Raw genomic sequence first — 23,021 nt, forward strand, 5'->3', positions numbered from 1 at the left:
GCTCCTTACAAGAAAGCAGGTTGCGCTCAGTGGAAAAAATATAGCCTATATTCTCAAAGGAATTGTTAGGTGAGTATGTTATTATGCAGTATCCCAGCAATATCATATCGGAGAACACCAGAAATGGGCTTCCCACATTGTATGTGGGGAACCGAACCTGGATCTTCAGCCTGACGCATTAGCCATTCGGCTTCTCCACTGCCCGTCTTCAAAAGACGTGGACGTAGAGTCGTTGACTACCGTGTTGGAGAAGTAAGGCATGCAGTATATTTTATGACCGATGGTATTCTGTTGAAGTGCGACATCTGTCTCTTAGTTTACTCAAGTAAAGATGTTGGGTAAAGCATAATAGTGTAGGGACCCGTGAAGATCCGTGTTACAATTTATCGGGTGGTCATACTCGTTGACTGGGTTGCCACATGTAGATCGGTATTCATGCTGTTGATCCTCGCTTTGTCTGATCCAGGTCCGATTATTTACAGAATATTCCCCCATATAGCTGGAATATTGCTGAATGTGGCGTTAAACAAAACTCACTCACTAATGGTATAGACATCATAAATCAGACGGGGTGGTGGGGTAGCCTGATGGTTAAAGCGTCGACTCATCACGATAAAGACCGGAGTTCAATTCCCCAAATGGGGTACAATTTATGAAGATCATCACCACCACACCATCTAACGCAGCAACGCAGCGCCATTCTCAATGCATTCCAATGAGGATGTAAACTGATTCGATCTAATTTACGACCCGTGAAGATCCCGGGTTAGAATAGACCTTCAGCAACCCATGCTTGCCGTAATAGCTGCCTATGCTTATTGTTAGAGGCGACTAACGGGATCGGGTCTTGGTTGGCACATGTCAAGGGTTCCCAATTGCTCCGACCGATGATGATGTTGTTGATTTTTGGATCGTCTGGTCCAGACTCTATTATTACAGACCGCCGCCATATAGCGGGAATATTGCTGGTTGCGGCGTAAAACTAAGCTCACTCACTTACTCGATCTAATTTACATTTCGTTACGACTTTTAAAAACTTCTGCTTGTGGGTCACAGTCAATGTACTTTTGCACACTGCCTCGTCTCATGTGACTACGACGAAATAAGTGACCTGGAATAGTGATGTATCATCACCCAACACGCAGCAGAATGCACTTCAGATGGATAAAACTGTTATATTGTACTTCTGTTATATTCAACAAGTGCCGGTGCACAAGAAGGTGAGATGCATCATTTGTTTCATTATCAGTGTGTGTACATGCATCTCAAACCATCCCGAAAACAGAAACCAAGTTATTTTAACTTTGAAATGAAATATTTGTTGTTGTATAAGCTATGTAATGCGAATGAACGACAACAGAAAGAAGGAATGAGGAAGTGTCTCTGTTCTAGTAAGGCTTGAATGGGAGATACTGCTGAATGAGTTCTGCGGAGAGTTGAAGACAGAAGAGTAAAATCGTCAGCTGTGATCTGCAGAGACGGGAGGAAAGAGAGTGGTGTGTTTGTAGTGAGGAGAAAAGGGTTACTGATATCTATGTTGTGCAAAGAGGGAGAAAGCAGATATTGTTGTATTAGCATGAAGAGATATCAGTGTATCGTTGGTGAATGAAGATAGTTTGTCTTCGATTTCGAGAGAAGGAAAGGGAGAGAAAGATAATAGTCAATACAGGTTAATCAGCATCTGGATTCTACCGAAAGTACATTAGGTTAATTAATGTATGGGGTCTACAGAAAGTGACAGTCAACGCAGGTGTACCTGTCTAGGTTCTACAGGGAGGGTTTCAAATAGGTATGGTGTGCGTGCTCTATAGAATGAAGAAAGAGAGTTCTCAGTTGTCGTGGTGTAAATACGTTCTTCATACCAGTTTTAAAAGATCGGATGTTTCACCGACAGGTGATCACATTCCAGTAATTTAACAGTACACAAATGTAATATCATCACTAATGACATAAAACGTTACATATATATAAAAGTAGGTAAGAATGTTTCATTGTGAGGAGCTTTCAGAATTGATAAGAACATAAGCAGAATTTTTCATTTGAGTATTTCAAATAAATTCTAGATCCTCTGGACTGTACAAACTGATCAGGTCTTCGCTGTTCACTGACATGTGATACTCTGTGTAAACACGCTACTCATGACTGTCATGTTTTATTTATTTTTTTATTATTATTATTTTCATGTGTTCGCTGGTTTTCAAAACTTTATACAACCTGGTGCCTCCACGAGTTTAGAAATATGTGATCATGAATACAAATCCTCGGGTTTTTTAACTACCCGTGAAGTTCCCGGGGTAGAATAGGCCTGCAGCAACCCATGCTTGCCATAAAAGGCGACTATGCTTGGCGACTATGCTTGGCACATGTCATCGTTTTCCAATTGTGCAGATCGATGCTCATGTTGTTGATCACTGGATTGTCTCGATTATTTACAGACCGCTGCCATATAGCTGTAATATTGCTGGTTGCAGCGTAAAACTAAACTCACTCACTCGTTTTTAACTCCGGAAATTCCTATTGATCCATTGCTTTTCCGTCAGTTGGTCTACACATCATATCTTTGACTTATGTCTTTAGTAATATTGTGTATGTAGTGCTGTGAGCAGCCAATGTGCTTGGATATGAGCGACATATAAGGCTGTCTAAAAAGAATTAATTAAAATATTTCTCTGCCAAATTTTTTTTCAAACGTGACGAGGGCGGTAAGACGGGTTTTTTTCATATTATTGATAGAAAAAAGTGACGAGGGAACACTCGTTCTTACCTATACTCACCCTTATAGTGGACAAATGGATGATCGGGACGCACAAACAAAAGTGACGCGCCGATGCCTGAAAAACATTACACTTTTTTTTCTTTAGCCCATGCGAACTATTAATGCCCTGATACATATTGATGGAGAGATTCTCGTGGTGATCTGGGCTATGCTCTGTTATTAGTACCAACTGCGTGTCATGTCAACCACTTAGTGTGTAATCATTCTATCGGCCACTGGTTTATCTGTCACATGTCCGATTATTTTCAGGCTATTGTAAAAGCAGGCCAATAGGTATCCCACACTCTCATGCAAAATACATTATAAATGCACTGAAATCGTAAAGACGTGACATTTCTGATACGTACTTTACTTCTTACAAAAGCGGAGCTGTCGGGTAGCCTCGTGGTTAAGGAGTTTGCTCGTCACGACGAAGACCCGGGTTCTATTGCCCACATGGGTACAATGTGTGAAACCCCATTTTGGTGTCCCCCGTGGTGATATTGCTGGAATATTGCTAAAATGACCCGAAACTAAACTGCCTTCATAGCGAATTAGTTTTGTCTTGAGCCATGCCAATGTCAGGATCGAACCCATGTCTTCGGAATTTCGAGCGATGCTTTTCCATTGCCTTATCTCCTCACAACACAGAGAAGCCTCGTGACATTCAGGTATTCAAGTCAAAACGGCGTCACGATATGTATATTTAGGTGTGTAAACACACTCGAACCGTTGTCAAAGATTCAGAATTGGATAGACTCGCGAGTTTGACGAGCCCCAAATGACATCCCCTATTTAGATACATGTATGTAGCGACCCCGAGTCCTACTTCTAGATGTTTGCTTACAGGGTTTGAATGCCCTCGATGTAATGTTATTCGACGCAGTAATAGAGTATGTGAATATATGGGTTACTATTTAATCCAAACTGGATTCTTAGATCTCTTTACTCAACAAAAGTCAGGAATTATTTATCATTGATAATACTTGAACATATGATATTCTTGGCAGGTAAGATTGAGTCAGTGAGTTAGTTCTACGCTGCTTTTAGTAATATTCCAGCAATATCAAGGTACAGGACAGCAGAAATGGGCTTTACACAATTAACCGATATGGGGAATCGAACCCGGGTCTTCGGCGTGACGAGCGAACACTTTGACCTATAGGCTACCCCACCGCCGACAGTAATAGAGACAGGAAGACTGAGGTGAGACTTAAACGTACTGTGCTGTTCTCATCATGAAACAAACAATAGTTCTGGTGGTAGAGTATTAGTTACAGGTTTCACAGCCGATGTGACCTGCTTTATATGACAATGTATATGTCTCAGTAAGAGACTGTTTTCAATTCAATAATGTGTGCTATATTAAGATCACATCCAGCTTTCAGTTTTGATCGGCACTAAACATCCCCAAATCAGTTGGTCATCATTTTCCGTACAATTACCCTTAGTGTGCCTAACTGCATTCAAAAGGCTCTCGAATGAGTGAATGTCAGCTAAAACCCTCCAACACCTATCCCCAAACCCAGACCCCGCATGCCTCAGCCTCACAACACCCACCCCAAAACCCACAACCTCACACCATATATCCCCAACCCCAACCACACATCAAACAACATCAAACAACCCAACCCAACACCTCAAGACCAATCCCCAACCTCACAGCCCCACAACCTCAAAACACCCATCCCCAACCTCACAGCTCTACAACCTCACAACACCCATTCTCAACCTCACAGTCCCATAACCTCACAACATCTATCCCCAACCCTCAAGTACACAACGCCCATCCCCAACCTCTCAACTCCATAACCTCACAACATCTATCCCCAACCCTCAACTACACAGCGCCCATCCCCAACCTCTAAACCCCATAACCTCACAACACCCATCCCCAACCCTCAACTGCACAACACCCATCCCCATCCCTCAGCTCCACCACCCCACTGCCTTACATTACCTTCACTAGCAAAGCAACTAGTGTTGAAATAGAACAACAATATTTTTCCGAGTGCTTCCGTCAACTACAATTCGTGCTGTCATGACCGCCAACGAGCGCGTGTTGCTATCTATCGGCAACAGTTATGTCAAAATAGCAGATTATGAAACTGGCAAACAATAAAACATAATTGTGACAAACCGGGATTTGAACCCGTATTCATAGGTTGCCAGCAAGCCCAAGGTACGCAACTCAGCAATATTCCAGCTATATGGCGGCGGTCTTGATCAGACAATTCAGAGATCAACAGCAACTGGGGACCGATGATGTGTGTCAACCAAGTCAGCGAGTCTGACCACCCGATCCCGACAATCATAGTCACCTTTTATGGCCATCATGGGTTGCTGAAGACCTATTCTACCCCGGGTCCTTCACGGGTTGAGACATCTGGGACACCTGCACTATGTTCATCCACCATTCCGAGCTGTATACATCTACTCATGACGTGTGACTATTAAAAGTGATCTGCAAACTCAAATGATTAGTGAGTTTAGTTTTACGATGCTTTTGGCAATATTCGAACAATATCACGGCGGGGGCACAAATGGGTTTCATATGTTGTGCGGAATCGAACCCATGTGTTCGATATGACGAATGAACGCTTGAACCACTAGGCTACCACACCGCCCCCTCCCCCTCCAGAAGTCAAATCATCCATACTCACCTTTGTGGAAACTACAGTTTTGGCGTTCATGGATCACTTTTCCCTGACAACAGAATGGAACGTCACACATTGAGACTATGTGGAGAATTACACTTGGGTTTTCGGCGTGATGAGCGAACACCAGCCTACCCAAGTACCTCCCCAAAGCACGAAGTATTGACGATTGATTCTATTTTGTAATGATGTGAACATTAAATAACACGTCTTGATGTGATCTTAGGTTTCTTCTGGCACATCACGGACTATCATTACGACACAACGTACTGGTCTGAAATGCGGTCCTGTAATGGCGAAGTTCCGGTTCGTGGAATCTATGGTGATTTCTGGTGCGACTCCCCCTGGCGGCTCATACTCGACAGCATCAACGCCATGGCCGACATCAAGAGAGACGTTGACTTCATTTTGTGGACCGGGTAACGAAAAGTGGATATTCATTTTATTCCAGTATATCAGTGTCAATTCGAATGAGTATTTCATGACAAAATATCAATGTTGGCGTTTTAGTTGTTGACACTGTTTGAAATTTCCACGCAATGAATGTGCGCACATAGCTTGAACTCAGCCCATTTATCGGGCAGGAAGTCCAATTGGTTCAGAGGATTGTTGTTAAACTGTCCATGGCGCTTTTAAAAGAAGGATCGTTGTTGAAACCAGACTTTCCCGCACGGTGCTCTTAAAATTAGGATTGTTGCTGAAACGCGAAAAGCGCACAATACTTTTAAATAAAGGACACATGTTTGCGGTGACAATGCGGTAGTGCTTACCTCAGCTGGCCACTTGGCAACACAAGCTTAGTTCCAAGGGTTCTGAAACATATCGTGATTCGGGCACCCTGAGAAACCTACTGACACCTCTAACAAATGAGGATGAGGACTTTTATGAATATACAGCTTCTTTCTTGCACGTTTCGGTGTAGATTCTGACACCGCTATCAAGCAAAAGATGCACAACACATGCACAAGGAGAAACAGGAAGTTTATACAATAGAGGAGGTGATGTATAGTGTGTTGACTTGTTGTTGATAAGAGATGACAAAGCCAGTGGGCAAGGGTGGGTTATTTTTTTTATTAGGATTGATTAGTCGATTGTAAGCAGTAGGGATGCAAAAAAAGATTATCTCTGTTGATTCTCGGATTGAGTCGTTTCATATTGATTGCCTCTAACAACATCAGCATCCTAGAAACCAACCGGTCAGATTACAAGATCTGACCGGTTGGTTTCTAAGATGGTGATGTTGTTCCAGAGTATGGTATGGTTTGGGTGGGCTTGGATGTGGTCGGAAATAGCTGATTTGGAGTCTATTCTTTTACAGATGTGTCATCATTGATGTTCCTTGATTCGCAGGTTGAGGGGCCGGGATGTTTCTCCGATGTACGAGTCACCATATTCCCATTGCATGTGGTAGGCAGCGCCTGAAGGTTCTTCTTAGTTCCTTGTGGATGGTTTACCGTTGGCGTGTAGGATGTGCTGAATTGATGTACTGGCTTCCTTCTTAAGTAGTCTGTGGATATGGTGGCTGATAGTATTGACCTCCTACAAAGAATTTAGAACCTCCCAAACAAATTTCTACTACCACTATCCCTTCTCCCTCTACATTTAGACCAGACATTTAAAACTCATTTATCCATTCCTCTGTTGAGCGTCAACAATAGATAGCCTATACATTTAGACCCAGAATCAACCTCACTTATCCATTCTTTGCACTCGGCACGCTCGCCTACCCCTCCCACTATTGTAAACAAACCTGTCGCCAGCTCTCACAGTCAAGGTCATGGCCACTTGACACAGTCCGCTCGCCTCAAGTGCGTCACTCCCGCGTTATACCCTTGTCCCACGGCCTTCTTCGCTCCTCCCCCGCCCCCACCCCACCATAACCACTTTCTCTTTCTTTACAGGCCCCCTTCTTCACTTTATGCAGCTTAACTGCACTTATATCATAGGCCCCATTATGCTATACTGCTTGAAATAAATATGATTACTATTCGGATTTGAAAATAAATAAAAAGCCGAAGTAATAAAGGTAAAGGGAAAAATGCAATGTGTTTTATATATAAATATAAGGTGGTTTATTCCCTATTGGTACACTTATCAAATATTAAGTTAACACCCTCCCACCCCGTCGGCGACATTGGCGCCACTAAATGAGTGATTGATTGTTGTGCAGCTTTTGCTTGATCACGCTGCTAGAATCTACACCGAAACGTCATCTACTGCAAGAAAGAAGTTGTCTATCCATAAAGGTCTTCATCCTCATCATACCATCTTCTGAAATGCCACTTAAAGAAGAACCTCTGACACAGACATCACATTCCAAAGTAGTTTTCAAATAAAGCAAGCCATACAGCTTTATATACTTACCCTGAAACGATTACATTCTCTATTCGCGAAATAACATATAATTTTTGCAAGTAAGGTTGCGTTTCTTTTGCTGCTCAGTACACAAACATCCCCTTCCTGGAAAGACCGTTTCCTTCTTATTATTCAAGAAAACATCTTTTCACGAAGAAGTTCATGTATTTCATTCTTCGCCTTTGTAAAGTCAGCGCTATGAACACCCGTTATAGTGAAGAGAGGTCAGCAACGAGTGAAGAGAGGTCAGCAACGAAGGTCCAAGATATGTAATATATCAAGCTGGGCAATCTAGAAGGAGCATATGCTGTGGTCACATTGATTGACAAAATACGCTGGAGAAAAGGAGATATTAATTACTTCTGTATCGGACTGAGAAGCATGTAACATGGATCAGACAAGCTAGTGATGCATATTTTAAGAAATGTTCAAGGCCGTCAAAGTAAGGTGGCATGCTATCATCTGCAAGTCACTGAGGTAAAACATCAGATCCAGTAGGTCGAGTTCGATCTAAGGATGGAATCTGGGAAGGCACACACCACCCCATCCCCACCACCCCATCCCCTCCATCCACCCCTTGTCCGTAGAGACTGACAGCACAAAAGTCTTACAATATAGATATTATACATCTACATATATGTCCATTATGTTACAGAGATAACGTTGGTCATATTGGGGATCAGTACAAAAATGAGAGTGATGTCATGCACATCCTGAGACGTATTACGGACACCCTGAAGACGGCGTTCCCAGGCGTCAAGGTCTACGCCACAATGGGAAACCATGACTGGTATCCGTCCGCCCAGCTCCCAGATACCCCTCACTTCCTGTACAACGCCACTGCCGAACTCTGGGGGGACTGGATTGGCGATGAAGAACAGATGACAAACTTCCGTAAAGGTAGACAACACTATGTCTCAGTTTGAAAAATATTATAAGAAAAAAATTATAATTTCCAAATTGAGATTCATGGTTTCTCTTTTACACTCGAGAAACGTCTAACTAAAGACAAAATCGGAAGAAGTCATTAACAGTAGTAAAGTGGCCTAGTTGTCTATTGCGTCGTGCTGGTAAGATCCCCATTTGTGACTGGGTGTAAGAACCTTGGATCTAACATTACTTGCAGGCTGTTTCAGTGTTGTCACAACCCCTAGTGTGCAGTACACAACCCTGTGCACTTAAAAGAACCCTCTCATCGGATGGTAGTTGACCAGATGGTGGACAATGATCACGTGCAGACACCTAGTTGCGGTTATAGTAACATGCAGTATCATTGGACAAAATACCTTTTACTGTGTGTACCAATTCACCCAGCTGCAAATAACTACTTTGTGAGGATGCAGCTGGGCAATAACTCGCTGCTCCAAACAGGCTGAATGAGTTGAAAAGTTCCCAGTGAGATGAGTTGGTTAAAGAATGAAAGGAAAAAGACATCCGTTGATCAAGGGAACGCTCACGAAGTCTTTTGTTCATTTTAACTGTCTGGCCTGTATCTTTCAGGCGCCTACTATACAACAAAGACAGCACAGGCACTGAGGATTATAGGATTGAACACAAACATTTACTACACGTCGGACAAACTTACCGCTGAGATGACCGACCCTACTGGTCAGTTCGCCTGGCTGGAGGAGGTCCTCAAGAACGCCAAGGCTGCTGGAGAAAAGGTGATTTCTTGATGTCAGACCGTAACACAGTTTCTTTTTAAGTTCCAGATTACGTGCTTTGGGGGTTTTAAAACGTAACTAACCTCATGTTTCTGTTGAAGGTGTTGATTACCGCCCACATCCCTCCCGGCATATACGTCCCAGGAAAGGCCCAATGGTTTTACGACCAGTACAACACACGCTTTCTTGACATAAGCCGTACATATGCCGATATCATGGTGGGCATGTTCTTCGGTCACGACCACTCCGACGGATTCAAACTCTTGCAAATGACGGGTGGTAGGTAGCATGACATCTTCATTTATTACCGTGAAGATTAAAATTGGTCTTCACCAACCCATGCTTGTCATAAGAGACGGCGAATGGGATCAGGTGGTCAGACTCGGTTGACCTGGTTGGCACATGCCAAGATTCCTGTGCTAACCTTTGGCTATGGTAAAATCGTTACACATAGTTAAGGGTGGTGGTGGGATATCCCGGTGGTTAAAGCTTTGAAGACCCGGGTTCGAATCCTCACTTTGGTGCAATGTGTTAAGTCCCTGTAACCCCCATGCCCTGATATTGATGTCTAAAACTCCAACTCACTCACTCACACATAAATAAATACTGAACAATGGCGATTTTACTCACGTATTTATAGAAATAGGTTTGGCATTCATCTTTACGTTTACATTAAACCGTTTTACATTTTTGTTCGTATGGAATATAGTACATTAAGGAATTTGTATATGTCTCTAAAATAACGCTTGAAGAGAATATTCATCCCGCTTTAATGTACGAACAAACTGCACACCAAGTTCCGCGTTAAACGCCTTATTGACACTATTCCAGTAATATCGCAGCTAATCTGTTTAATGTAGGAGGAAATCCTATAGTATTGCTGCCCGTCTACCACCTTTTGTAAATCTCACAAGCATGGGGGCAGTGGGAAAGTCAAGTGGTTAAAGCGTTCGCTTGTCCCGACCCGGATCCCCAAAAGGATACAATGTGTGAAACCTATTTCTGGTGACCCCGCCCTGATATTGTTGGAATATTGCTAAAAGCGGCGTAAAACTAAACTCACTCACTTACTCACTCACGAACACGGGCATGGTGCTGACCCACAGGTTGATGAAGACAAATAGCCTGTAAGGTTTAAGTTGTTTATTGCAGGGGGGCCCGGTGTACCAATGTTCATGGCTCCATCACTCACACCTTGGCGGGACAAGAATGATGATGAATTCGGCGATCCCCACAACCCGGCCATCAGACTTGTCAAATACAACCAGCAGACCGGAGTCCCACTTGACATCCACCAGTATTACATGGACCTGACTGCCAGCAACAGAAACAACGCCTCTGACTGGAAAATTGAATACAAAGCCAGTGAAGTGTACGGGCAGTCTGATCTCACAGCAGTTTCCGTTGACAACATTATACAATCCTTGAAGACAGACAAATCTCTTCTTGATCAGTATATCAGACATCACTCTGTCCTGGCTAATGGAGAAACGACAGTCAATGCCTGTGATGAGAAGTGTCGAGCTGAATTAAACTGTGGCTTCATCCACATGACCGGGGATTCGTTCGATTCTTGCTACACAGCAATAGTTGGAGGTTCGGCAAGGTTGTGTTCTTCGTCCTTTCTTATTGCCGTGTTAGTCACGTTATACTTGGCAGTGTATTAGAGAGTAACGTCTCTTTAAGATACATGAGTAAATACACGATCTTCTTATAATGTAATCATAATAAACGGTATATGAACGTTATGAACAGTTAACCATAAGAGTTACAAACTAATCAGAGCAAATCATTGACATGTTATCCTAGTTCCTGTTATTTGCACAAATCTTTATTATTTACAAATACAAACCTGATGTTTTACACATGAAATGTATCTTTCTTAAAACATGATGACACCAGACACACATACTGAGCAGAAACTGTAGAGGACAATAGGAATCATCACGACATATCCATCTGGGAATAGTATGGTCATACCTGCTGTGACGTAGGTGACCAAATATGACGGACTCAAATGGTTGACAAGATGAGCTGGTGGCGCACAGGGTCATTGAAGAGGTGGTGTGCGAAGAGTGAGTATGTGAGCATGGTTGAAACGTTCGCTCGTCACAGGTTCGATTTACTGCCAGGGTACACTGTGTGAAGAGCATCTCTGGTGTCCCATATTTGCTGGAATGATGCTAAAAGCAGCGTAAAGCCATACCCACTCACTATTTCAGCGGTACAATCAGATCTGGAAATGTTTCTTGATTTATATGCTTGAGAATATGACAATTAAACAGTTTTCTTCCTTAATCTTTGGGTTGTATATTGACATGATCTAAATGACTCTGATTGACTACAGGCGTTATAAAATAGCATGTGGATCAGAAAATTCACGTTTGGCATTCACTTGTAGAAGCCATGTATTATCTTCACCGTCCGTCCCTCTCCACTTAACGTCTGAAGGTTGACAATGTAAATAGCTGTTACATACGTTTGAAGTGACAAAATGCTTGTAAGGTGATTCATGCCGATCTCACTTACATTTTGTAATGGGGTTTGAATACTCTGATCATGACATCGTAGGCTTGCGGGTCACCATCACTGTACCTTTGCACACGGCCTAGTCTCACGTGGTCGGGTCGACAGCACAATGAAATAAGTGACCTGGAATAGTGATGTACCATCACCCAACACGGAGCAGAATGTACTGCAGTTCGATAAAACTGTGTTGTGTACTTCTCTTATATTCAACAAGTGCCGGTGCACAAGAAGGTGAGATGCAGAATGTTTTCACTATTAGTGTATGGGTATGCATTTTAAAAACATCCCGAAACCAGAAACCAAGTAATTTAACTTTGACCTGAATTATAACTTGTTGCATTGCGATATAATGCGAATATACGACGATAGAACAGAAGGAACAAGAAAGTGTCTGTGTTGTGAAGCGAGTTGTGAAAGGAAGAAGGTGCTGTGAAAAATTTCTGAGTGAAAGAAAGAAATGGAAAATTGTGTCCTTCAGAGAATTGAAGAAAGAGATGTGTTTAGTGAGGAGAAACGAGTTTTTGACATCTGTGGTGTGCAAAATGGGGAAAGAAGCAGATATTGTTGCATTTGTATGGAGAGAGGTGAAGAGGAGTGTTTGTGATGTTTGTAGCGAGGTGAAGGAAGATAGTTCAGAGAGAGGGGCGGGAGAGAAATAACAGTGTCTGCAGAATGAGTAAATGCAGGTTAATGAGTGTGGGTTCTGGGTTCTGCAGAAAGTGATAGTCAACACAGGTGAGTCAGTGCCTTGATTGTGCAGAAATTGACAGTCAGCGCAGGTTAATTAGCGTTTTGATTCTGCAGAAAAGGACAGTCAACACGGGTCAATTAGCGGCAGTATTTTGTAGAAGGAGACAGTCTACCCAACTTAATCAGGGTCTGCAGGAAGAGCGTATCGACAGATATGGTGTATGTGTTCTCCAGAATGGGGAAACAGAGTTCTCAGTTATCACATAAAAGGTTATTACATTCCAGTTTAACAGCACAAAACTGTAATACCATCTCTTCACCCAAATTTACATGCTTTTAAAGGATATTAAGTATCTTTCTTTTCAAGGAATTTTCAGCATTAATAAAATGAAAAATATATTTCAAATAAATTGTAATGTATTCTCTGGACTATACAAAGCGCTTTCGTCTAAGTATACATTCTTAACTGACATTTGATATTCTGTGTAAACACGCTACTCATGACTGTCATGTATTTGGAGAAGTGTTCCCTGGTTTTCAAACCTTTACACACCCTGGTACCTCGAAGATTTTAGAAACGTGATCAAGAGTAAATCTCTTTTCTAGCTCGGTAAATAGTTTCTGGTGCATTGCAATTCGGTCAGTTGATCAACATATCATGTGAGTGGCTTATTTCTTCAGTAATAATATGTATTGCCTTGAGACATTTTGATAGAGAGATTCTCGTGGTGATCTTGGCCACGTCTACAGCATTATGCTGCGGATCGCAAGAGTCGACTTAGATGGAACAGGCTATGTTATTAGTGGCAATTGCATGTCATATCAACCCCTTACTATGTGCTCATTCTGTCAACCACTGGTTTAGGTATCACACATCAGGGCGGTAGTGATATGACAGACGAACAGGTATGACTGTGATGTTATCACACACTTTTACAAACTATATCATGAATACAAAGAAACTGGTGACATTCCTTCTTTCCTTCTTACAAAAGCATATCGGTGGGTAGCATAGTGGTCAAAGCGTGCGCTCAACACGGCGAACACCCAGGTTCGATTCTTCACATGAGTACAGTGTGTGATGCCCATTTCTGTTGTTCCCTGTCGTGATGTTGCTGGTGCTAGAAGCGGCGTAAAAACTAAACTCGTTCACTCACCTCATGGTTTTACGCCATAACAATGTCAAATCCGACCCTGTATCTGCGGTATTCCGTGAGAGGCTATCTCAAAAACCTGGTCTCCTCATGACGCGGAGAAGCCTAGCGACCTTCAGATATTATTCAAGTCACCATACAGAGTGTCACGATTTTGATATTAGGATGTGTAAACACGCACGAACCGTTGTCAAAGATCCAGAATAGCGAATAACCCCCTATGTAGGTACGTGTTTGAAGTGACCCCGAGTCCTAGCTCTGGATGTTTGTTTGCAGGGTTTGAATGTCCTTGACGTAATATTATGCCACAGAGTAATAAAATATGATCGCATATTCATATATTGATTGAGTACACACACACACACACACACACACACACACACACACACACACACACACACACACACACACACACACACACACACACACACACATATATATATATATAATGAAAATAGTCAGGAATTATTTATAATTAATATCCCAAAACCTCATCATACCTTTTTCAAAATCCCAAATCACCCCAACCCCACAATCCATAACCTATACCCTTTCTACCGTCCTCCACAAGACCCGTGAAGGGTAGAATAGGCCTTCAGCAACCCATGCTTGCCATAAAAACCGACTATGTTTGTCGTAAGAAGTGAGTAATGGGATCTGGTAGTCAGGCTCGTTGACATGGTTGAGACACACGTCATCGGTTCCCAGTTGCGCAGATCGATGCTCATGCTGTTGTCCACTGGAGTGTCTGGTTCAGACTCCATTATTTACAGACCGCCGCCATATAGCTGGAATATTGCTGAGTGCGGCGTAAAACTAAACTCACTCACTCACTCACCCAAGTGTCTCTGGAGTCGCTGTTCACCATGTAGAGTTGTCCACCCGCCCTCCACAAACTACATCCCAAACCCCCAGCCATCAGATGTACAAATAATAGATTAAATCATATGACATAAAATCTCGAATGTACCGTGAATGTTGACGGCCCACAAAGGTTTGGCCCACTACCCTTTCAGTCATGTAAGGTCTAGGAGAGTCTTGAGCAACTTATGTTATTCCGGGAGTTACTTCTTGGAGGTTACGGAAATGGGCAAGCGTTGACGATTGGGTTCATCATTGTTGTTGGCATACGTCCCCCGTGGCCTCGTTCCGTAACTTCGAATGTGTTGCCGGGAGTCACGTGCACGAAACAAGATCACGAGTTATCTCCCTTCGACCATAGACGCTAAACTGAACGCCCTCGTCCATATTGCACTCGGTCTCCCAAACCGGCCCATTGAATATGTGGGTCACTGTCTTCCTCTCCTGCATACCGAGCCCAGATTAAGCGACTGCCTCCTGTTTAATCGAGTCGTTAAAAGACTGTAGTCCAACTTGTAACACAAGGAACACATACCGCACACCTCGAAGGGTATATTCACGGGTATGCGAATAAGCAGAGAGCTGGATTATCATGTAAGTAGGTGAAACGTGTTTTACATTGGACTATCAGTACGGAGAACACGAAGCTTCACGCATTGAGTCTTTGTGGGGAATCGAACCCAGACCTTTGGCATGATGAGCGAACGCTCTAACCAACACCGCCCGAAACATGTAAGTGTATTAGAATCGCCCCTCGCAGCGTTACTCAAAACGTCATGCTAGCAACCACATATCTGGTTTCGAGTAGTAACTTGCTGTCGTGATAGTAATAATTGTTGAAGTGAGAGTGAGTGAATGAGTTGGGTTTTAGGCCGCTCCTAGAAATATTCCTGCGAAATCAAGGAATGGGTGCAGACTGTATGGCTTCACACATATATAGTTCCCTGACAAATCATAGAACATACGTGGGACAAAAATGGGATTCGAACCCACATTCATTTCTCGCGTGCCCAAAGGACGCAACTCTACATGGTGAACTGCGGTGCACCTTCACTTGCACCTTCATCATCTCTTACTACGACATCTTCACCGCCACCATCCTTAATTAACTACAGGAAGTGTACGTGGCTATCACAAATCATGCAATGGAATTAGCAGTGTATTGTAACTGCTGCAAGCATGAACATCCATCCCATTTGCGTAGATCGATTCTCATGCTGTTGATCACTGGCTTGTCTGGTCCAAATTCGATTGTTTTCAGACCGCCACCATATAGCTGAAGTATTTCTGAGTGCGGCGTAAACCTCACTCACGCACGCACACACGCAATCACGCAATCACGCACTCTGTTGCTGGAATCAAGCAGCCTGCCACATATATAACATACCGTGACAGTCCCGTGCATGAACAGATTGAGGTTATTTTCCTGCAAATATCATGACGGGGTCAATGGACATAGGTATCGCACATGTACCCATGTGGAGAATAGAACTCGGGTCCCTGTCACGAGGTGCGAACCCATTACGCTACCCAGCCACCTCCCAATGTACGATGTATCGACAATTAATTCTATATTCATAAAGATGTAAACGTTGACTACAGGTTTCTATAAATACTTGATCGATGTTATTCAGAAGCAGCTTGACTTTTTCAAAGGTTTCTTCTGGCATATCACGGACTATCATTACGACACAACGTACTGGTCTGAAATGCGGTCCTGTAGTGACGAAGTTCCGGTTCGTGGTATCTATGGCGACTACTGGTGTGACTCCCCTTGGCGGCTCGTCAACGACAGCATCAACGCCATGGCAAACATCAGGAGAAACGTCGACTTCATCCTGTGGACTGGGTAATGATGCTTGAAATTCATTTGATTCTCAAACATCACTTTTTATTTCGTATGAGTATTTTGTGACAAAATATTTGGGGTCATATTTGTTGTCAGTGTTTAAATGCCAGTGCGTGGGTATTTGGTGTAAATCTTTCCAGGGTGTTTTTTGGAAAAGGATCGATGTTGAAACCCGACAGGTGCGCTAGGTGCTTTTAAAAGAAGAATCTTTGATGAAACCCAACAAGAGCACAATGTGGTTCTTGAAAACGGAATGTGCTGTTGAAAGAATGACATTTGGGCATAGATTTGTCTCAACTGACCAATGGCAACGCGAGTCTTATATCGATGGTTCACTAGAACGTGTTCTCGGTTATTAGGTAAGATCTATGGAGAATTCTTGACATGGAGAGTTAGTTTTTTTCTTGTTCTTGCTTGTTTTCTTGTGTGTTTTTTCTTGAGCATGCGCAACAGAAACTCTCCACGAGTGATTGAGTGAGTTTATTTTAACGCAACACTCAGCAATATTCCACCTATATCGCGGCGGTCTTTAAATAATCGAGTTTGAACAAGGCAACCCAGTGGTCAACAGCATGAGCATCGATCTACGCAACTGGGATATGATGGCATGTGTCAACCATGTCCGGGTGCATGACCACCCTATCCACTGGTCGCTCTGCACAAATTTAAAGTTAATGGCATTCGAACCATTTTCGCAACGAAGGTACAGGGTATGTATAATCCACGCTGTGCAGATACGTATTGGCGTATTGACTGTAAAAAATACTTGGTCTGTCAGTACTAATTACTTATTTATTCTGTTTGTTTGTTTATCGTGTCGTTAAACACAGTGCTCGGATGATTCCCTGTGATATGGCAGGGGACAATAAAGAATGTAACAGACAATCTAGTGATTGATATTATGAGCACCGTTCAACTCCGTCATAGTAAAATTACATGCTATCATCTGTAATTTACTGAGGCGAAACATCCGATCCAGTGGATCGAGGTTTTCTAAGGAAGGATCGGATCTTCAGTACTCACGAAATAGAAATATTTTTTGAAAATGTTTTTGGCTTCTATTTGTTTATAACTTCATTAAGGCAGTTCAACAAATATTAAAATAGCAAAGTTTTTTTCCAAATAAGTCCTTTAATTTGGTCCTCTAATCATCACCCAAAATACTATTTTACAGGTAATGAATAAAGTAATTAAAACAAAACAAAAATCTGCATATTATCTACAAATTTAGAAACTTTCGTCACAACCAACAATGGTGGTAACAACAACCCGCAGGACTGTTTGGATGTGAAGATACATGTGCGTTGCCATAGTGACTAAGAAATTGACAATCAAGCCTGTGAACGAATGAAAACAGCCAACTTTCAATAAGGGTACAGGCATAAGATATATTATGAGAAAATCCCCAAATGAAACATTTTATATATCAGTTACAATAGAAGAAATACACAATGAAATTATTATACTATATTGACTTTTTTCGTGATGTACACGAACCTATGGAGATTACATTTCTTTGCATATTGTTGCTGGCATCAAATACGTAATTTTAACTTTGCTAAAATTTCAAGGGGTTAAAATGACAAGAGTTGCTCTTCTGTAAACCCATCTGTAATGGATGATTTTATAAAATGTGTTTAAAACAGAAACGATAATCTTAGAATATTTTAACAGTCAAGCTTGTGTTCAAAACGAAATAAACGCAAAAAATCAGATTATTTCTATTTACTTGAGTACTTTAGGAAGGTACACTCCCCCTTACCCTCATTCCACCCCTGATCCGCACTGACAAAACAAGGCGCAAAGGCCTTACAACTTAGGAAATATATAACCGGTATTTCAATTGCTTGTTACAGAGATAATGTGGCCCACATCGCGGATCAGTACACCAATGAGACGTACGTCGTGCACATCCTGAGAAGTATCACTGACGCCCTGAAGACGACGTTCCCAGGGGTCAAGGTCTACGCCACGATGGGGAACCACGACTGGTACCCCTCCGACCAGTTCCCCGTTATATCGCACTTCCTGTACAACGCCACTGCGGAACTCTGGGAAGACTGGATTGGTGATGCAGAACAGATGGCGAACTTCCGTAAAGGTAGACAGATATATTTCAAGTGGGAAAGACAATATAATCAGAATATTTCCAAATATTTATAATTCGTCCTCGACATTCTGTAAACTTCTGTTTGGATCTATATAACGTCACAACAGTGGCATGTTTAGATTTTTTGTGAGTGGTCCTACTAACACTACTGACATAATCAGTGCACGCAATACTGCCCAAACCAATCGGGCTAGGTATACCTGAAAGTTACTAGCCCACAAAATGATTCACTAATTTGAATGTAGATACTGGTTTCATCATATCAACTGCTAATTCTAATCTTGCATGATATAAACGTGTATTAACCTAACAAGTTTACAAAAGGACCCCATGAAAATTCACTAGCTAGTCGCACCAGCGACTGTGAAGATTTACTGGCCCAACGGGATTTTTGCAAGCCACGGAGTAGCGGACCAGTGGCTGTTTCGCACTGTGGACGTAATACCTCTACCATGACTCAGTCAAGATTCGAAAAAATAAGAGAGCATCAAAATAAAATGTAACCATTAAAATCGCATTATTTGGGACTACTTCTGGTCAGTGAAACGAGCCTTCGATTTTGCAAATGAAAAAGGACGAAGCCACGGAGTTCAGGGATTTAGAACGTATGAACGTGGGATACTCACGGATATCCAAGGGCTAAAAAATAAGTACATTAAGAAAGCGAAGTACTGAAGTGTTGAGTTGAGCACATTTTTAGTGCAGTTCTAAAGTTTTCAAAGATATCGGGAGTTATGCGGTATTCTGTAATCTTTCAGCACTGTGAATACAGATGTCACATTGGTCATGGTTCAGCATAGTGATCACAGAATTTGCAATCTGCCTGCATTTTCTCTCACACACATGCCGGGAGATAAAGAACTGCTTTTGACGATTAAAGAAACACTTCAATTTTACGTAAGTCTTATGTTTATGGTCATGTTTTTTTCTGTCAGGTGCCTACTACACAGCAAAGACAGTTCGGGGGTTGAGGATTATAGGATTGAACACAAACATTTACTACACGTCAGACAAACTGACTGCTGCTATGACCGACCCAAATGGTCAGTTCGCCTGGCTGGAGGAGGTCCTCAAGAACGCTAAGGATGCTGGAGAAAAGGTGATTTGTTGATGCTACACAGTTCTTTGCTGTTTAGAGTTACGTGATTTGAAAAGTTGTCAACGATCTTTGAAAACACACATTTAAAACGTTACTTATTTGTTTCTTGAAACCTGTCCCCGCTGAAGGTGTTGATTACCGCCCACGTCCCTCCCGGCTTCCACGTCCCAGGAAAGGCCCAATGGTTTTACGACCAGTACAACACCCGCTTTCTTGACATCAGCCGTACATACTCCGACATCCTCGTGGGCATGTTCTTCGGTCACAACCACGCCGACGGATTCAAACTCTTGCAAACGTCCGGTGGTAGGTAGACTTTTTGATTTATTGGGTCAGTGGGTTGGCCCAGCGGCTAAAGCTTCCGCTCGTCAATCCAAAGACCCGGGTTGGATTCCTCACATGGTTACAGTGGGTGAAGTCTGTTTCCGGTGTCCCCAGTCGTGATATTGCTCGAATACTCACTCAATCATCGATTTACTGCTAACTTTGTCGATGCTTCCGGTTGTCTAAAACATCACGTCATAACAAATATTTAGATAATAATCCAAAAGGTAAGAGCTCTGGATAGCATAGCCGGATCAGGAGGGGAGGGTGCAAGTGTGAGACTAATTTAATATGATGACATAGCCCTTTCGAAGCCCTACTAGGAAGGGCAATATGATATGATATGATATGAAGGGCAAGTAAATAAGTGGTCTATTCCGTAGATAAAATAACATGACCAGTGGTGCATTATTTTAAATTTACGTTCGGGCGGAGAACGTCTTGAAGAAGCCGGTTTTGCATTTCCGTACGCTTTATGTTAACATGATACATTTATCCGCAGTGGAGATTCCGCGTAGCAATTATATTTTTGTTATTAAGTTTTTTTTATTTTTTTGTTTTTGTTTTTGTTTTTGTTTTGTTTTGTTGTTGTTTGGGTTTTTTTCGGGGTTTTTTTTTTCTTTTTTCTTTTTTTCCTGCCATGAAAGGCGACTATGCTTGTCGTAAGGGGCGACTAACGGGATCAGCTGGTCAGGCTCACTGACTTGCTTCACACATGTCATCGGTTCCTAATTGCACATGCTGTTGATCACTGGATTGTCTGGTCCAGACTCGATTTTTTTACAGACAACCTTATAGCTGGAATACTGCTGAGTGCAGCGGAAAACTAAAAAGTCACTAAAACTAAAACAAAACTAAAACTCACTCACCCAGGTGTCTCTGGAGCCGCAGTTCACTATGCAGAGTTGCTCACCAGTCCTCCCCAAACTACATCCCAAACCTCCGACTAAATTATATGGTATACAAATCTCGAATGCACCGTGAATGTTGACGGTCCACACAGGTTTTAGTAGCACTGAAAAGGTCAACACTGTTTAAAGTCTGCCCATGCCCTACTTTGAAAAACGTCTTTGTTGCTTGATTGGCATTTTAGAAGATGTATTTGGTGAGCGAAGAGAATTTTCTGGGTTCCCTCTTTTTGTTTCTTCATTCAGTGTTTCAGGACATTGCTCTGGCTCCACCATCAGTTTTACCAGATGATGGTGCCAGAACAAGCCCTGAAACGTTGTATCACAGATTGAAAAGATGAAATACAGAACATTCTCCATGTTCTGGTGCTATGTTTATATTCCAGGGGGACCTGGTGTACCAATGTTCATGGCTCCATCACTGACCCCCTGGCGATACAAGAATGGCGATGAAGCCAGCGATATGCACAACCCAGCCATCAGACTTGTCAAGTACAACCAGCAGACCGGAGTCCCACTTGACATCCACCAGTATTATATGGACCTGACTGTCAGCAACAGAAACAACGCCTCTGACTGGAAACTTGAGTACAAAGCCAGTGAAGCGTACGGGCAGTCTGATCTCTCAGCAGTTTCCGTTGACAACATTATACAGGCCTTGAAGACAGACAAATCTCTTCTTGATCAGTATATCAGACACCACACTGTCCTGGCTAATGGAGAAACGACAGTCAATGCCTGTGACGAGAAGTGTCGAGCTGAATTATACTGTGGTTTCATCCACATGACCGAGGATTCGTTCGATTCTTGCTACACAGCAATAGTTGGAGGCTCTGCAAGGTTATGTTCTCCGTCCTTTCTTATTGCCGTGTTAGTCACCATGTGCTCTACAGTACTTTAACATCCTTTAAGATAGATTTGCAAATACGTGATCTTATTATAATATATAAAGCATAACATGATATGATAATCATTTATTCATTTATCTGAATGATGTGTAGAATTAACCAAAGAAGTATTTTGACCAGTGACTGACCACTGATCCTAGTCCCCGGTGTTCGCAAAAACGTTTATATTACAGGTAAATGTAATGTAATATGCAAGATATAAATCTTACAAGGGATGGATCTGGCTTTTTGAGAAAAGAGGAGGGTAGTGGTGGCGGTGATGCACATAATATACAGATAATGTAGCGGATAGTGTGAATCATCAGGACACATCCACATGGCACTGGCCAATGGAAATTACATGATCATTTGTTTTCAAATTTCAGTTTATTCGCTACTTCTGGCCTTAGTGAGTGAGTGAGTGAGTTTAGTTTTACGTCGCACTTAGCAATATTCCAGCTATATGGCGACGGTCTGTAAATAATCGAGTCTGGACCAGACAATCCAGTGATCAACAACATGAGCATCGATCTGCGCAATTGGGAACCGATGACATGTGTCAACCAAGTGAGCTAGTCTGACCACCCGATCCCGTTAGTCGCCTCTTACGACAAGCATAGTCACCTTTTATAGCAAGCATGGGTTGCTGAAGGCCTATTCTACCCCGGGACCTTCACGGGTCACTTCTGGCCTTAGAGCTCACATTACAATTGTTGTGGTAACAATTGTAATGTGACTTGCAGAGTATTTTGTAACCACAACAATTGTAATGCGACTTGCAGAATAAACTGAAATGACATGATCATATTACCTGTGGAGTAGGTGATCAGATATTGCGTTTTCAGATGGCTGGCAATGATGAGCTGTGGCGAACTCTTGCATCAAATGCCTGTTTTAATTTGTCCCCTGTTTGAAATACGAAGCGGTGGGATAGTCTAGTGATGCAAGCGTCCGCTTTTCACGCAGAAGACCCGGGTTCGATTCCCCACATGGGTACAATGTGGGAAGCCTTTGTCTGGTGTCTCCCGTCGTGCTTTTACCGACATATTGCGGTGTAAAACCATACTCACTCACTATTTCAGCGACAGTTTGCAACTTAATGTCACCTTTGGAGATGTTTCTTGGTTTATATGCAACGGCAATTAAAGAATTTTCTTCCTTATTCTTTGGGTTTTATAC

The 23,021-nt window shown here is 42.4% G+C and overlaps 1 protein-coding gene and 1 pseudogene across 1 annotated transcript; both read left to right on the plus strand.

The window, feature by feature from the left end:
- Positions 1 to 1,149: 1,149 nt before the first annotated feature.
- On the plus strand, positions 1,150 to 11,098 carry LOC137264941 (acid sphingomyelinase-like phosphodiesterase 3b; annotated as a pseudogene).
- A 900-nt stretch (positions 11,099 to 11,998) lies between these two features.
- On the plus strand, positions 11,999 to 23,004 carry LOC137265926 (acid sphingomyelinase-like phosphodiesterase 3b). The gene is made up of 6 exons (XM_067801405.1): positions 11,999 to 12,191; positions 16,322 to 16,514; positions 18,371 to 18,615; positions 19,560 to 19,723; positions 19,852 to 20,029; positions 21,342 to 23,004. The coding sequence occupies exons 1-6, from the start codon at positions 12,095 to 12,097 to the stop codon at positions 21,854 to 21,856; spliced, it is 1,392 nt and encodes a 463-aa protein (XP_067657506.1). The 5' UTR covers positions 11,999 to 12,094; the 3' UTR covers positions 21,857 to 23,004.
- Positions 23,005 to 23,021: the final 17 nt, after the last annotated feature.

The sequence above is a fragment of the Haliotis asinina genome, chromosome 15 (assembly GCF_037392515.1).
Source record: "Haliotis asinina isolate JCU_RB_2024 chromosome 15, JCU_Hal_asi_v2, whole genome shotgun sequence".
Taxonomy (NCBI): domain Eukaryota; kingdom Metazoa; phylum Mollusca; class Gastropoda; order Lepetellida; family Haliotidae; genus Haliotis; species Haliotis asinina.

Bases quoted from the DNA above. Each gene is read 5' to 3' on its own strand.
- LOC137265926 (XM_067801405.1), top strand. From the start codon at position 12,095: ATGTACCATCACCCAACACGGAGCAGAATGTACTGCAGTTCGATAAAA. The intron at 12,192-16,321 runs GTGAGATGCAGA...ACTTTTTCAAAG, and splicing joins AAGTGCCGGTGCACAAGAAG to GTTTCTTCTGGCATATCACG. The intron at 18,616-19,559 runs GTAGACAGATAT...TTTTTCTGTCAG, and splicing joins GATGGCGAACTTCCGTAAAG to GTGCCTACTACACAGCAAAG.